The sequence below is a fragment of the Lithobates pipiens genome, unplaced genomic scaffold (assembly GCF_037356315.1).
Source record: "Lithobates pipiens isolate NorthernLeopardFrog02 unplaced genomic scaffold, aLitPip1_a1.2 Scaffold_19, whole genome shotgun sequence".
In the NCBI taxonomy this organism is placed as follows: Eukaryota; Metazoa; Chordata; class Amphibia; order Anura; family Ranidae; genus Lithobates; species Lithobates pipiens.
The window spans coordinates 506631426-506648843 of record NW_027507764.1 but is presented as its reverse complement, the minus strand read 5'-3'; the positions used below and the strand labels follow the sequence as shown (position 1 = coordinate 506648843).

General features: G+C 41.2%; 1 protein-coding gene across 3 annotated transcripts in view; it reads right to left on the bottom strand.

Annotated features, from left to right (window-relative positions):
* The window catches only part of VPS13B (vacuolar protein sorting 13 homolog B), a 1337220-nt gene that overhangs the window by 109821 nt on the left and 1209981 nt on the right, over nucleotides 1–17418 (bottom strand). For all 3 annotated transcript variants that reach the window (XM_077493096.1, XM_077493095.1, XM_077493097.1), the window contains 3 exons: nucleotides 4057–4140; nucleotides 3740–3915; nucleotides 2042–2212 (listed from right to left, as the gene is read on the bottom strand). In XM_077493096.1, the coding sequence (XP_077349222.1) occupies nucleotides 2042–2212; nucleotides 3740–3915; nucleotides 4057–4140 (431 nt within the window). The remainder of the gene's footprint in view (nucleotides 1–2041; nucleotides 2213–3739; nucleotides 3916–4056; nucleotides 4141–17418) is intronic.

Here is a 17418-nt window from a genome sequence, read left to right as displayed (position 1 = left end):
TCATCACAGACTGTGGAAAATGTAGCATTTCATTTGGTAATCGAGGTCCCAGAGTCTGGAGGAAGAGAGGAGAGGCACAGAATCCAAGTTGCACGAGGTCCAGTGTGAAGTTTCAACAGTCAGTGATGACTTGGGAAGCCATGTCATCTGCTGGTCCACTGTGTTTTATCCAGTGCAAAGTCAGCGCAGGCCTCTACCAGGAAATTCTAGAGCACTTCATGCTTCCCTCTGCTGACCGGCTTTATGGAGATGATGATTTAATTTTCCAGTAGGACTCGGCACCTGCCCACACTGCCAAAAGTATCAATACCTGGTTTAATGATCATGGTATCACTGTGCTTGATTGGCCAGCAAACTCGCCAGAGAATCTGTGGGGTATTGTCAAAAGGAAGATGAGAGACACCAGACCCAACATGCAATTGAGCTCAAAGCCACTATTAAAGCAACCTGGGCTTTCATAACACCTCAGAAGTGCCACAGGCTGATCGATTCCATGCTGCGCCGCATTGATGCACAAATTCATCCAAAACACCCCCGACAAAGTATGGAGTGCATACTATACTGTACATGGACATACTTTTCAGTAAGCCAACATTTCTGTATTAAAGATCCTTTTTTTTTTATTGGTCTTATGTAATATTAAAATTTTCTGAGATACAGAATTTTTGGTTTTTGCTAGCTGTAAGCCATAAACATCAAAATTAAAAGAAAAAAATGCTTGAAATACATCACTCTGTGTGTAAGGCATCAATATAAAATATATGCAATTCACCTTTTGAATTGAATTACTGAAATAAACTAACTTTTTGATGATATTCTAATTTTATGAGCTTCACCTGTATATGTAGTGTTTACTTATCTCTCTCCAAAGCTCTAAGCGTGGTTTCTCTCTGGTGCTTGGTTCCTCTGTTATCAGCATGAGTATCTTCTGATAAGTTCTCCGACACAAGATAACAGTAGCTGAAAATTTGTGCCAGGGATAGAGCTTAGAGGTAGATAAGCAGGGAGCTTGTCTATTCAGACTACAGCTCTGCATGCTTCTTCATTCCTCTATGTGGAGGGGGAGTGGGATGTCCCTTTCCTCCAATCAGCTTTCACATAGTGTAAGCCCAGACTCCACACCCACCCCTATGTGCTTCTGGCAGATGAAGAAATATTGTTAACAAAATCTGCACTTTCCAAAGAGTGTAGAAAGAAGAAGACAGCAGATATACAAGTAAGGAAGGATTTGCTTTATCTCTGCGTATCATCTGAGACTATTCACTTCGCTGGGTATATGTGAGAGTTTACAACCACTTTAACTAAAAATTTAAATTCACTTCCCTGTGTTTGTCATATCATTCGAATGGGGCTGTCAACTACAAACCAATTACTGCCAGAAGAAAACAATCAGAAAATAAATCAATCATTTATCAAAGCACGTATGGCCACCATTATTCAGCACCCTGTAAGCCAATCTCTATGCTTTCTTCTGCCATTCATTAGTAGGAGTGGAACTCGCATATTCAGCGGAGCAGTACCAATTTAGCAGATTTCAGGTAATTACATTGGCAGAATTGGAAAGTGTATTCAAAACTTTTGAATGAATACTAAACATACAGTACATTTATTATTATGATCCAACCCACCACAATGTGCTACATGACAGCAGGAGAGTAACCATACTTTTCAGATCCATCCATTCTGCCGGCTCCTGGCCACTGCTTCTCCACCTAACTGTTCTTTGTACTCTTAAGTGTATATCACTGCACTGGTGACTCCCACCCCAAGTTCTGTCCCTTATACAAGACCGGTACCTTCCCCTTCTGCTCCCAGCAGCAGACACATGTTCTAATGACAGGTGACATTAACACAGGCAGCAAAGGCTAATGCTGAAAGCCTGATATTACCATTTTTTGTGATGAGGCAAACCTTTATAGAAGCAAAAATATAGAAATTATATGAGCAACAAAGATAGAGTGATTTTCTGGATTCCTTATTGACTGCTTTATTACTGTGATCTAACCTCTGTACTTGTCCTCCAATAGAGGAAGAAACCTACCTATCAGTATCTTTTTTATTGTATGGCCATGAAGGCAGAGTGTTGCAATCTCCTTGGTAAAAGTCAGAAATAATTTGACTTGAAGAGTACTCGCATTGTGCTTTCAAGGCAATTTGCTTAATTAGAGATGTTGAGATAGGAACAGCACATTCTGAAGGCTCATCTTCTTCTCTGAAGGTAAATAGAAAACAGATACAGTATATGTGGTTAGATGAGAAAAACTATTTCCTAAAGAACAGTTAACATTGAACAGAATATAGAGAGAAAAAAGGAGACTTACAGGGGGGGTCCCTTATGAGTTCTGGCAAAATTTAGGAAACTGGTAGATACTTCAACTTAAACATGTCCACTAGAGACATGAGTAAATAACTGGGTCTAACAGCAAACTCTCTTCATATCTGTCTGGCCTGTCATGTTTCATCTCGGTTCCACTGTCAAGATAATAACTGATCAAATAAAGTGAACAAATGTATCAATCTTCATACATAGCTTCTTTGGAGCTGTACAAGATGACAACTTGCATGACAATGGTGTAAAAGCAAACACTGTTTAAAGTGGCTCTAAAACCTAAATATATTTCTTGAATTCCTTGAATTAAGGTAAAAAAATGTTTAGGCATCAGTATTCCCCCGCCCCTTTTACTTACCTGAGCCAGCTGTGCATGTCTGCAACTCTCTCACCCGCCACTTCCTGGTCTCACTGGATTTGCTGAGGCAGCGGGAGTGCTCTCACCGCTGTCAATCAGACCCAGTGGTGAGGGAGCGGGGGGTGGGGCCGAGTCATGCTGTCTGTGTATATATATGCAGGCAGCGAGGCTCGAGTACCCCCCATAGGGAAGGAGCCAGGAGTCCCAACAGAGCACTCAAGAAGGGGAGGTTAGGGGCCACTCTTGTGCAATTCCGTTTGCAACCTGTTTGTTATCGAATTTTTTTTTACAATCACTTTATAAGATATAGATGGAAATAAAATGCAGCGGTGTATTTTAACAAATATGCGTCACGCTCCAAAGGCTTCAGTCTCCCAAAGCCAGTGGAGTGCAATGCACATTTGTAAAGTATGCCACTGGGTGAAATAAAGAACAAAAGAATGAACAAAAGAACGAACAAATGAAAAAACGAACGAACTAAAGAAGGAAAGAAAGAAAGAGACAAAAAGAAAACTGGGAACACAGTCTGGTCACATAACCTGTCAAAGTCCCTTGACTTGCTTTCCACTAATCACGGAGCATTCTCTGCTGCATTAGGAAAGAGAATTCTATGTGGGGCAGTGCAGGGTCCAAATCATAACTCACATTTTTATTAATGAGCTGTAAAATATGGGCCATGATGTGTGCACACTAGCGGAGTATAAGGGAAAGCAGATAGGAGTATTTGTTTTCTGGTTATAATTGTACGATTTAATTTAATACATGCTATGGTGTTAAAAAAAAAGCAGGCTACAGGAGGTGGGTACAAGCATGTGCTTGTTGGGCATTAGGGGTGGAAAAGTACAAAGGAGTGGGGTTTATGGTGTGGTAGACAAAAAAACAAACAAAACACACACCCATTTTACTACTCAGTAGGGATGGGATGGGGTGGGCAATGTTGCGTCCAAGTATCTATATTTTCTGACCAAGTTGAGTTCTGGATAAGATGCATGATTGTGAAGAAACTAAACACACTTGCCACCCTAAACAGCCATGCTGTAGGGAAGCTCTACCTTGCTTGGAATGTTAGGTGATGAGTTAGGTCTGGCTCGATGTTCTGCAGCTGCTTTTCTAGTCCTTTTCCAGGAATCACTTGTGCTTCATCTAGGCCAAGGCTTCTCTTTTCTAAATGTATAATAATGGGATCAGGAAGATGGCTCCTCATGATAAAGAGGGGGCTGAACACGATCTAAAACACAAAGAACAGAATGACATTACTTTCTGCATTATCCAGCTGCCTAATGTTGTAAATTTCAGCTTCTAAGGTCGCAGTGACCTTCATCCTCTCCAGCACATGGGAGGTCACTGTGTTGTGCTATTTATTACTCACCATCCTTTGCTGTACTTGAGAGTTGGGCTCCAAGGTTAGCAGTGTGCACCACACGTAAATAATGGCTCTGTTTGATGATGGCACCTGTGAGCAATGAAACGGATATTACCAACGGAACTTATCTTGGAGATTCTTCTACTATTTCCTGCTTTTAATTTGACAACACGTTATGCACATTGAAATCAGCCAGAACAGTCTTTGTAGACTGATAGAATGAAAGAATTTCATGTATTCCTAACAGGACCTGCTTAACGGCGCCTTTCTAGCTATATTACAGAGGTGAAGAAACAAATTTGGGTCCTTGATATCCCATTGCTGATGCAAATATAAATGACTCACTAAATGGAACAAATCTGTGAACATAAAATTCTGTTCTGTTTAATAAATATAAAGTGAGGATGTTGCCCACAAGAAGTACTGGCTGAAGGTTCAACAGTCATTGCTGGGGCCCTTATAGCCATTAGTATGTTTACTTACACAGTTTCAAATGCATGAGTATACTTTAAATCTGGTGTGAACAATCCTTTATACATCTCATTTAATCTTTTCCTCGGATTATCATAGGTGAGGAAACCTTCATCATATTACACCATTTAGCTGGCCAATATTTTCTTGCAACTGTAAGATGAATGTCTGATTATATTCTCTATTAGGAATAAAAAAAATATATAGTATTCAGTGCCAGGAGTGTAACAGTATCATATGAGCTTGATTGGTGTTAGGGTTGGAAATGTGGCAATAAGGTGTCACTGCCAGTGTGCTAGAAAAATAAAAGTTACATTTTTACTGGACTGGGCTTTTATATATTTTGTTCTGGATGGTGTCTGTTGGAAGTAGCTCAGATCTAAATTTTGGTGTTGCCCCTTTTATATGAGGAAGAAGGCAGCTCTACAAATCTTTTCTTGGCTGGATCCCTTCCTTGTAGCACTTGTTTTGCATAGAGTTGGTATGTTTTCCCCAAGTTTGTATGGGTTTTCTTTGGCTGTATCAATTGCCTCCCATAATTCTAGGGTTATGTACATTTGATTAAACTAGCGCTAATCTAAAACTACTATTTCCCATGACAAGCCCTAATGTCCTTCTGAGATAGGAGATCAAGACTCGGCGTTGTGCATGTACCTCAGTCCTGTAAAAAAGAAGAATTGACATCTGCTATTAGCAGCTTGATATGTGCTGGCCGATGTGCCTAATGGCAATGATGGACTTACACATACACACAACACTATTATTGCACAGAATTTCCAAGCTGAAACATAAATGCCATCTTCCACAGCCAATAAATCCAGACACATGCAAACAATCCACACCCACCCCAGACCCCACTGACACTCAGCAAGATGCAATGAACATGAAGTCTGCTGAACATCGCAGTAAGGGAGGAATTTATTGTGTCAAGGAAGATTTTTTTTTTCTTTTTGGAAGGGCAGGAAATCCATGTCTAACATATCAAGAGTAAAGCAAACAGATGTAAGATATCTACATCACATAATCAAAGAGTAAGGGGCTTGCCAACTTCTAAACAAGCCAGGAACATAGGGTGTGTAAATGAGCGCATTGCTTAAACATTTTCTCACACACAAGCTGCGCAGTGCTCCCCAGTAGCGTGTCTTGTAATGTGATCAAGATACATCACTACTGCAGGCTAGAGCAATATCTTATTTAACAGCCACCCAGACCTTTACCTTCCAATGATGCTAACCCAAATATGGACAAGCTGCAGACCTCCAACTTGCTGAGGTTCCAACACTCCCCACGTCCTGCTTTCTAGGCAAACTGTAGTTCTTAAACTCAGGAGGTCTTGCAAGTCCTAGCATACCCTAGTATTCATAAAGAGACTAAACTGGCTTTGGGCAAGCTGTAGACCTCCAGGTGTTTAATTGGTTAACTTCCCAGGCCGTGTCCTAGTCACAATAAACTCACTTGAAGCAAACTTTCCAAATCCCCATTTTAACTCTCCTTAAACTGCAGTCAAGTGATAATCCAGCACAAGGTTTTTCTCTCTGTTTATGTCTTCAGTGAGTTCCTCATCCAGGTGTTCACATCCCACAGTGACGTGGACAAATCATATAGGCTGGCCGGAAGTGGGGTCCTCTTAGGATCTAGATAAGGACCAATGTCAACTCAAGGGGAATGAAGGGGACTGGCAGAGGAGGCTGGACTATCAGTCAACGAAGGTGGAAACTGCATCAGTGAGGGATCTGGAATTGGGAACTGAGTTTTATAAACTTGGGACTTGTGTTGGGTGTTTATTGATAAATGGTAACACATTGGGAGGATTACTCTTCTCTTCTTATTCCACTGTCACTGGTACTGGAAGTGGGTGAACAGGATACTCATCAACAGAGACACAAATAGCAATAAGGACCTATTTGTGTAACAGAATGGACAACAGTTAGAACCTGCAACAGGCTTGTATTGCTATCTATGCCTACAATGATATTTACCCCCACCCTATGTCCAGGGAATGCCTTGTGAATAGCTGTGCAACAGGGTGTAGCTGTGAGAGGGAATAAGAGGAAATCTACCCAACAATACTACAGCAAAACTTAAGTTAGGTTCTAATCCTTCCTCCTGGGCTTTAATTATTGAGAACCTGAATAAATCAACATGAAAAAGGAAAAAAGGAAGTGAACATCTTTGTCACTATAGGGCTTAGATATGAATAAAATTTCTAATTTATATGGAAAAATAAGGGAAAATTGATAACCAATTACTCTGTGGCTTAGAAATATATTGGTGACACTTATATAAAGCATCAACAAATTTAAGATATACCTACAGTATGCTTAGAATGATCAAGATAGCAAATAATTGTCCACTTCATTAAACTCATAAATGGGAGAAGAACCTGTGAAAAACTTTCAGTCTAAGACTCAGAATCCCTTAAGCTGGGGCCCTTTTGATAATGAGTTTAATTAGTAATATACAGCGCCTTGCGAAAGTATTCGGCCCCCTTGAACTTTTCAACCTTTTGCCACATTTCAGGCTTCAAACATAAAGATATAAAATTTTTATTTTTTGTGAAGAATCACCAACAAGTGGGACACAATTGTGAAGTGGAACGAAATCTATTGGATTTTTGAAACTTTTTTAACTAATAAAAAAATGAAAAGTGGGGCGTGCAAAATTATTCGGCCCCCTTGCATTAATACTTTGTAGAGCCACCTTTTGCTGCGATTACAGCTGCAAGTCGCTTGGGGTATGTCTCTATCAGTTTTGCACATCAAGAGACTGAAATTCTTGCCCATTCTTCCTTGCAAAACAGCTCGAGCTCAGTGAGGTTGGATGGAGAGCGTTTGTGAACAGCAGTTTTCAGCTCTTTCCACAGATTCTCGATTGGATTTAGGTCTGGACTTTGACTTGGCCATTCTAACACCTGGATACGTTTATTTGTGAACCATTCCTTTGTAGATTTTGCTGTATGTTTGGGATCATTGTCTTGTTGGAAGATAAATCTCCGTCCCAGTTTCAGGTCTTTTGCAGACTCCAACAGGTTTTCATCCAGAATGGTCCTGTATTTGGCTGCATCCATCTTCCCCTCAATTTTAACCATCTTCTCTGTCCCTGCTGAAGAAAAGCAGGCCCAAACCATGATGCTGCCACCACCATGTTTGACAGTGGGGATGGTGTGTTGAGGGTGATGAGCTGTGTTGCTTTTACGCCAAACATATCGTTTTGCATTGTGGGCAAAAAGTTGGATTTTGGTTTCATCTGACCAGAGCACCTTCTTCCACATGTTTGGTGTGTCTCGCAGGTGGCTTGTGGCAAACTTTAGACGAGACTTTTTATGGATATCTTTGAGAAATGGCTTTCTTCTTGCCACTCTTCCATAAAGGCCAGATTTGTGAAGTGTACGACTGATTGTTGTCCTATGGACAGACTCTCCCACCTCAGCTGTAGTTCTCTGCAGTTCATCCAGAGTGATCATGGGCCTCTTGGTTGCATCTCTGATCAGTCTTCTCCTTGTCTGAGCTGAAAGTTTAGAGGGACGGCCAGGTCTTGGTAGATTTGCAGTGGTCTGATACTCCTTCCATTTCAAAATGATCGCTTGCACAGTGCTCCTTGGGATGTTTAAAGCTTGGGAAATCTTTTTGTATCCAAATCCGGCTTTAAACTTCTCCACAACAGTATTACGGACCTGCCTGGTGTGTTCCTTGGTCTTCATGATGCTCTCTGTGCTTTCAACAGAACCCTGAGACTATCACAGAGCAGGTGCATTTATGCAGAGACTTGATTACACACAGGTGGATTCTATTTATCACCATCAGTCATTTAGGACAACATTGGGTCATTCAGAGATCCTCGCTGAACTTCTGGAGTGAGTTTGCTGCACTGAAAGTAAAGGGGCCGAATAATTTTGCACGCACCACTTTTCAGTTTTTTATTTGCTAAAAAAGTTTAAAATATCCAATAGATTTTGTTCCACTTCACAATTGCGTCCCACTTGTTGGTGATTCTTCACAAAAAATGCAATTTTTATATCTTTATGTTTGAAGCCTGAAATGTGGCAAAAGGTTGAAAAGTTCAAGGGGGCCGAATACTTTCGCAAGGCACTGTATTTACTGTATATGCATGGATTTATATATTGTCAACATATCACACAGTTATTTACAAACTACATAAATCCATTTACATAATTCATTCTTTATCCCCTTAAAGGAGTTATTATATTAAATGCTAAATTTAGGACTCCATTTTGTTCTGATATGACTTCAGTAGAACTTACTAACCTACTTTGAGTGGTAGCTATGAGTAACATCACATAAGAAGAAAACTTATGTAGCGCCGGCTCCTGAAGAGCACACGCTGTGCATTTTTCAAAGTTAAGGTTATACCTAAACTGCAGTTTGGTTTGGGTACGATTGTCTAAAATTGGACTTCAGCATCAGTCTGACTGGACTATGAGATGTTCCGCCTGACCACAGGGGGCATTGTCTCTTCTGGCAGGTATGGAACTATGGCCTGGTTGGGTGCTTAAGTTACTCTCTCTCGGAGTCTGCCCAGTGGGAGTGGCACTCTTGCTGTGCTTGCTCGGAGAGGGTATTTAAGATTCGCACTTCATGTGGTTTGGGGTTCCGGTCCAGAAGGATGTACTGACTTCATGGTCCTGGTCCTCCTGACCAGCCCCCGGGAAGGCTATGGCCTGGGGTGCGGATCCACCTGATCTTGATGTCTCGGGGCTGGCTAGGAAACTAAAGGAGGATTCTGAGGTGTTTGGGTGCCATCTCTGGTTTGGGAGAGACCCAGTGACTTCACGCTATTCAGGGGAGGACTCTTCAGAAGAAGGCCACGTACGGGCTGGTTTCTTAGTAAGAGCCTGGAGGAGCTGGAGTACCCAAGAGAATCCGGTCTCGTGGAAATTGCCAAGCTGGCTGAAAGATCCAGGTATCCCACAAGTGTTGTTCAAGTTTAGTTTTCCTATGTGTTCTACAACAAGGTCTGTTGCAGAGACATATCCTGTATGTTTTACAACATCTGTGGCAGAGACTTGTTCCTGAGTAAGCACCTTGTTGGCTGCTAGGCCTTGTGAGAGAGGGACTGTCCAACTTGAGTGAACATCCAGTTACGAATGACTATTCTCTGGATGCAATCAAAGTAAGCAAGTTCTCCAATATTTGACTTTAACACTAAGAGTACCTGAACTTCCTTTCCAACTCTCTGATCCCAATTTAAGAGACTGTTCATTCTCTACATTTTGCAAATAAAATCCATTCAAGTGGATCTGTTGTCAGTCTCTCGAGTTACTGGGCCATCTACCACGGGACACCCCTAGACGTGAAGTGAGGAGAAAAGAAGGTAAGCCCAAATCTAACCAGCAGCTCCTTCAGGGGTTAGTGCTACACTTATGAATATGAAAGCATTAGTATACAAGCTCATTGGGTGTCTGCCAACAAGTCTTGGTGAACTGACATTAGGAAAACTGATTGTCAATGGTGATCCTATTGTGTATTGTTTAGAAGCCAGTGGTAAAAGCGACAGTGTGTTATGGGACCAGAATACATGCTATGGGGGAGTACAACTGAGAGAATCAATGGTGGAAAAGGATCCGCAATGCCAAGCTGCAGTTTCCAAAGCGAGCAAAGTCTTTTCTTGTATTAAGACAGGTATGGACTCCAGAGAGTGAGAGATCATTTTGCCCCTGTACAAATCATTAGCAAGATCTCATCTGGAATATGCAGTTCAGTTTTAGGCATCAATTCACAAAAAGGATATGGGGGTAACTGAAGAAGGTGCAGAGTACTAACATTTATAGGTAAAGTTCATCCAGGGAAAATCCAATTGCCTCTCGGGAGATTCAGGACGGAATTTTTTCCCCTGCTGTAGCAAATTGGATCATGCTTTGCTCAGGTTTTTCACCTTCCTCTGGATCAACTGTGGGTATAGAATTGTGTATATGGGATTGTATGATTTTTCAATTTTTTTTTTTTATTGGTTGAACTAGATGGACTTATGTCTTTCTTCAACCTAACTATGTCCCTCTCCTTTGAATGAGACTGCATGGCCAAATAACCAGCCACAAAGGTAGAGCTATTTCTAGTTTTCTAATGGCGTGTTCTACTGTCTCTTGTACCTTTATTTAATTTAATAGGGTAGGATTGCAAGGACAGCTGTTGATTATAGAGTATTGGGTTGCTTTACTACAGAACAGTGATAACATAAAAAACTATTGTATATTCCAGTTTAATAAACATGTCATAATGGGGATAAATTCCAGCATTACTTCAGTAGGCACCAGCAGCAGAAGGTCCCTAGAAATTATTTAAAGGCATCAGCGCTGTATGTTCCCCAACCCTGTGACATTTGCAAAAGGAATCTTTGAACTGAAATGTCAACAAAAATCTCACAGTATATAAATAATACACATATAACTGTGCCCACACGCAGTGGATGTTTAGGCAAGTCTCTGAAAAAATAAATAGCAAAGATGACAATTTGAATTCCTGTGCCGCAATAACTGACTGGAGGGCGATTTGTAAAGCAAAGCTCTGACTATGAGTGCACGGTTTTCTGAAGCACAAAGAGAATGGAATTAAATTTATACAGTGCAAACAAATGACTATTTTTGTCAATTATAAAATTCTCTGAGGCATGATTTGGTATTCGGTTACTTGATCGTTAACAATAATTTTATAATTAAAGATCCAACAAAACTCAAAATCTGTAATTTTGTATTCTTGGTTAGTGAAAGTTTTTTTTAGCCTTGAGGAGCATAACTGACAACTTCACGCCAAAATCTTAATGTGAGGGATTTCTGGTACTTTCAAAACATCTTGTTTGTATTTTAAAGATTGTCTGAATAAATTCTCTTTTCTATAAACTAGCCTGGAGAGTTAAGAAAAAAAGTGAACATTTTCTCTATTTTCTACTTGTATACCAATAAGTATAGTGATATGCTTTATAAATGTAGTAAGTGCAACCCTGGGCTTTGGAATTCTATTAAAATAAACGTGAAAACAAAATAAAGAGGCTGGGATGAGAGCTGGTCATGTGACCTGTCAAAGTTATGTGATAGTTCTTTTCCCCAATCATTGAGTTATCTGTACTTCGTTAAGCAGGAAGAACTGCAGGCTACACACCATGACTGTAATTTATGAATAGGCTTCAAAATACAAGTCTCAGTGAAGAGTGACCCAGTGGTGTGTAGCCAAAAGTGGATAGTGACATCTATAACATGGTTTTGTATATAGTTTCTTTAGTTACTATGGTCAGGACTACAAAAAATGTTTTCAGGTAAATATGGAATCTTGCACGCAAATATTTTGTATTACATATTTTCTGTATTTACTCCTTTAGTAAGAACTAGTTACAATTACGTCACTCGGACATGCGCATGCCTGAGCGTGCCGTCAATATATACAGCTACATAACATGTCTCTGTCAGCATTACCACAAGATTGCTGAACATTCACCAGTGCCTTACGGCACATGTGCGAGATTACTGCACTAACATTCAAGAATGGCGGAAGATCAGGTAGGGAAGGTAGCAAGAAGGACTCCACAAAGATGGTGGCGGCTTTAGACAGAATGGTCTACAAGAATAATAAACTGCAGAGATTGTAAGAACATGATGCTTTGGATTATTCCTATATGCTTGAAAGTACATTTATTTGCACTGTTATAGTTATGGTTAGTGGATTAGTTGTACTGAGTTTTCTATCACTTTAAGTTCAATAGCTCAAGCTGAAATTTACAGACACAAGTCAAGGAACCAAATCCTCCTACAAAATAAGCCAAATGGCAGACTAATCTTCTGTACATACTAGATTGCATGGCTGTTCAGTCTTATATGCTCTGGTTTCTGTGAGTGCATTTTATATAGGTTTTTATCAGTATCTATTAAAACATAGAACCTAATATATATATATATATATATATATATATATATATATATATATATATATATATATATATATACACACAAAGGTAGATTATAGAAGGCAAAATCAGGTACTACAGTACCCTTAACTGGACGTTGACCATCTCCAGGGGACTGACTGAGACTCTTTTTGAATGTATGAGGGTATAAAGAGACTAGACATGCAGTGCTCTGTGCTTTAGCAACCTCTTGCCACTACCAGGCCTAATTGTTGCCACATGGGGGAGGTGGTAGCTATTAACTGGTAGGTAGCAGCTTTCATTTGGTCATTAATCCCTTGCACCTGCTAAAAATCCCTATAGTATATGCTATCTTCTGAACAGACTTGTATCTTTACCTGTGAACATAAACACGATGACAATTATTAACCCTTGTACACACGGTCGGACATTCCGACAACAAAATCCGTCGGATTTTGTCCGAAACTGGTGTTGCATACACACGGTCGGACAAAGCTGTCGGAAAATCCGATCGTTCGTAACGTGATGTCGTTATTTAGTTACGACGGCACTACATCCAGGCTAGCAGCCAATAGCTTTGGTCTAGGAATTTGATCTGAGCATGTGTGGCACTTTGTCCGATTGGAATTCTCTACAAACGATCGGTCCGATCGGATCATGTTGTCGGAAAATTTTTATATCCAGCTCTCAAACTTTGTTGGTCGGACATTCCAACAGAAAAAGTCAGATGAAGCCCACACACGGACGGATTTTCCGGCAACACGGTTCGATCGGACATTTTCCGCCGGAATGTCCGACCGTGTGTACAAGGGCTTACAGTGTTTTCTAAATATATTTTTTAAATCTAAAGGAACTTTATTGAGAAATCTTCAAAACATGAGAAACAATACAGAATTCCATATCGATACACATTATGCGGAAATACCTTGCATTTAGTATACAGCACCCTCAGCACATAATCACATTTCCACTGCATACGATTCAGTTGCAACAATTGAATACATTCGGTCACAGACTGAAAAAACCAAGGCCCCGGTTGGAGGATCCAGCCCTTTCACCGCCAAAGACAATTTACATGAGTAAGCAGTCCATAATCACGTCTACAGGGGCTAAATCAGGATCAGCTAGCCATGATGCCCAAATTTTTTCTAATTTTGTTGCACTACTCCTGTGTTGGTAGATACATTTTTCCAGCCTTGTAGTGTCGCCCATTTGTGTCAACTACTCCTTCACCGTGGGGGGAATCTGACGATTTTCAGTGCCTCAAAATGAAATTCCTGGCCTGAAAAAGGGCCCTAGCTATAGCTAGTCTAGAGTTCTTATCCACTGGGACTTCAGCTATAATTCTCAGCAGGCATAGTTTAAGGTGTTCTACAAGATGAATCTGAAATACATGATTAATAATCCCCATCACCTCCTTTCAATATATGTTCAGTTTGGGGCATCTCCACAACATATGGATCAAGTTGCCATGATCCTTCATGCATCTAGTGCAAAATGGATCATCACGCACCCCCATTCTCACCAGTTTATCCGCTGTATAGTGAACACGTAAAAGCACATACAATTGGGATAACCTTTGGGCCGCATTGAAAGAACACAGGGGAACTGCCACAAGAGCATCCTCCCATTGGTCTTCTTCAAATGCTCCAACATCTCTTTCCCATCTGGATATCACCACTGCGGTGCTGTCAGGAAGGGACTTATTGAATAATATGGAGTAGCTGCATGAGATAAACCCCTTGTAAGAGGTCACCTCATGCAAGTAATTGAAAATTGGTGTGGGATTCTCCGTCTACTCGTCAATTTCCATTTGGACCTTAACGGAATGCTGAAGCCGGTAATAATAAAATTGCATGGATAAGGGGAGTGCAAATTCTAGTTGTAAAGCATGGAAGGGGCGTAGCTTGCCATCCCTAAATATTTGAGTTATATGAGTGATCCCATATTGTTTCCATTTTGCATTATATTGTAGTTTCTCAAACTCCACGTACCGCTTATTCCTCCAAATTGGGCTGAACCTGGTGTATCCCTCAACTTGTTGCACTGCCCTGACCTTATTCCATACTTTCTGCATCAAATTGTAAGTGTAGTACAGCTTTTTTGGTTTAGCAAACTGCAATGCTTCCAGGCCATCCGCAATCTCCCCCCCGTATCAATACGGAGAAGTTGCGCAGTTGGGTCTACCAAGTTCAATACTGGATCTTTATCTGGGCCTAAAACTCTGGCTATGGGGGTTATTTACAAACGGCAAATCCACTTTGCACTACAAGTGCAAACTACAAGTGCAAAGTGCACTTGAAATTGCACTTGGAAGTGCAGTCACTGTAGATCCGAGGGGGACAAGCAAGGAAAATAAAAAACAGCATTTTAACTTGAAAATGATTGGATGATAAAATCAGTAGAGCTTACACTCATTTCAGATCTCTCTCAGATTTACAGCGACTGCACTTTCAAGTGCACTTTCAGTGCAATTTCAAGTGCACTTTTCACTTGTAGTGCAAAGTAGATTTGCCTTTTGTAAATAACCCCCTATGTGTTGTAATTGCGAGGCCAGGTAGTAGAGCCATGGGTTTGGAAAAGCCAACCCACCTGCCCCCTTGGGTTGCTGCAACTGTTCCAGTTTCACCCTGGCAGTTGAATAGTGCCAGATGAGAGACCAGAAGATTCAATTAATAATGCAAAACTGCTTCAGTGGAACATCCATCGGAGAGTTGTGGAGTAGGTATAGGATCTGTGGCATTAGGATAATTTTGATCAAGTTTATCCTACCTATTGGAGAGATTTTCAATCGGGACCACACCTTGACCTGGGTCCCAGCAACGGTTCAGCAACGGGGACAGTTTGAAGGTGATATATTCCAGAGGGTGTGGTGTGACCTGTATACCTAAATACCTGAACTCAGAGGATACAGGGATATCCATTAGGAAAACTGATTGTGGGTCCAGTTTCTTATCCAACATAAGGAACGACTTGGTCCAGTTGATCACTAAACCGGAGTAGTGGCTGAACCTTTGAATGATCCCCATGGCCTCCCTCAGGGAAGATGACGTGTGTCCCAGTAGGAGCATGGTGTCATCTGCATACAGCATCAGTTTTTCATGCAGCTCTCCATACCGAAACCCCTGTACTCCTAAATTAGTGCGAATATAGGCTGCCAATGGCTCAATAGCGAGAGAAAACAAAAGAGGGGATTGTGCCTCTAAATAGGCTAAATACGGAGATACTCTCCCTGACTCTATAATTGCTGTCTTTGGGGAGCTATATAATAATTGAACCCATGCAATATATTCCTTCTCCAGTCCAAATTTGTGAAGGATAGCCCATAGATATGACCATTCAATACTATTGAAGGCCTTGTGGGCGTCAAGAGAGAGCAAAGCTCTATTCCCCATGTTATCAGACCTGAACTGTATATTGATAAACAGCCTGCATACATTTATAGCCGTGGATTTCTGAGGGATAAATACTGCTGGATCGGAATGAATTATGTAGGATATTACCTTGTTCAATCTTATGGCCAACACCTTTGACAGTATTTTTATATCTGTATGAAGAAGGGATATCAGTCTATAGGAGCCCGGGTCCAGGGGGTCCTTACTGGGCTTCAGGAGTTAGACTATAATGGCTTTAGTCATAGAGGGTGGGATGCACCCATTTTTTTTTTTTTTGGGCTTAGTTGAACACCTCTAACAATTTAGGCAATAGCGTCTCGTCATGTTGCACTATCCGACAAAGTCGGTAGTTCCACTTCCCCAAGATATATGTAAAGAATCTTCAGTGTAAGTTTGCAGAGTTTGGTATAAATCAGAGTAGTAGGACACAAGCACTGACATAATTTCATCAGGTGCGTTTGTGACTACACCAGTGGAAGTCAGTAGAACTCCAATGGATGGGGATGTCGGCTGTGTGTGGGCAATTTTTGCTAAAAGGCGACCGGTATGCTCTCCCTCATCATAGAATGCTAGTTTGCTAAAAAATCATTTCTGTTCCGCCGTAGCCCTACTATAGCCTGCTTGAAGGGGTCACCCAACCCTCTAACGTTTCAAGACACCACAGGTATTGTAGTCATCATCCCACATAAAAGATGTCATCACTTGGCATCACTTTGCATAGAACCAAACTTCCTTCTACCCAGTCCCACCAGCCTAGTACCAGCAAGTTTCAGAGTATGCAGTGAGAAGTCCAAAGTGACTCAGTTCTGCAGGGTTGAATACTCTGTACTGCTCCAGTAAGGTAGTTCCAAACAAGTTGAACCATTAAGTGCAACGGCACTCTAAACACAGTGTGTGTAATCCACTGGTTAAATGCATGAGTCAGGACACATGTGATGCAACGCCCTGGTCTCTGCAGAGACCCATATGTCGTTCAGGATGTAACTTGCTATTGAGCATTGAACATTCGGATTGTAAATAGGACAACAGGTCTTGTCATCAGCTGACCACACAACTACCAGCAGAAGAACCAGGTCTGTCAGAACATGGCACATTTAACACTGTGTAGAAAGTCGCTTCGCACATGCTCTCCATAGGGAGAAATAGCACATCAAATCAACATTTCCATCCAACTCGGCTTTGAGAAGTGGAGTGGATAGGATAGAGAAACAGGAAAATGTAAGGAGCCAACAGGGTATTTCCAAGGCCCATGGAGGTATGTAATTTTCTGGAACCTGGATTATGTCAATCCTCTGCAGCCAATTGTCTTATAGCCTGACAAAAGGTGTTTTTATTTGCATCTACCCAACCAGAGGCATCTGTAGCACTTTCAAAGTAATGGGCTTGACCCCTTGCGGTGATTCCAAGCCTGTCAGGGTAGAGCATCGCATACAGTGCCTTTTTTACATGCCAGCGAAGCAGGCCCTGCGTTTCTTAACGTCACAAGAAAAGTCAGGGTAGAAGGAGACGTGCTCCATTGAACCATATATTTTGCCTCTCCCAGGCCAGGTGCAGGATGATCTCTCTATCTCTGTAGTGCAGCATGCGTGCCAAAATGGCGCAGGGAGGGTGCCACTGTGGCAAGGGCTTT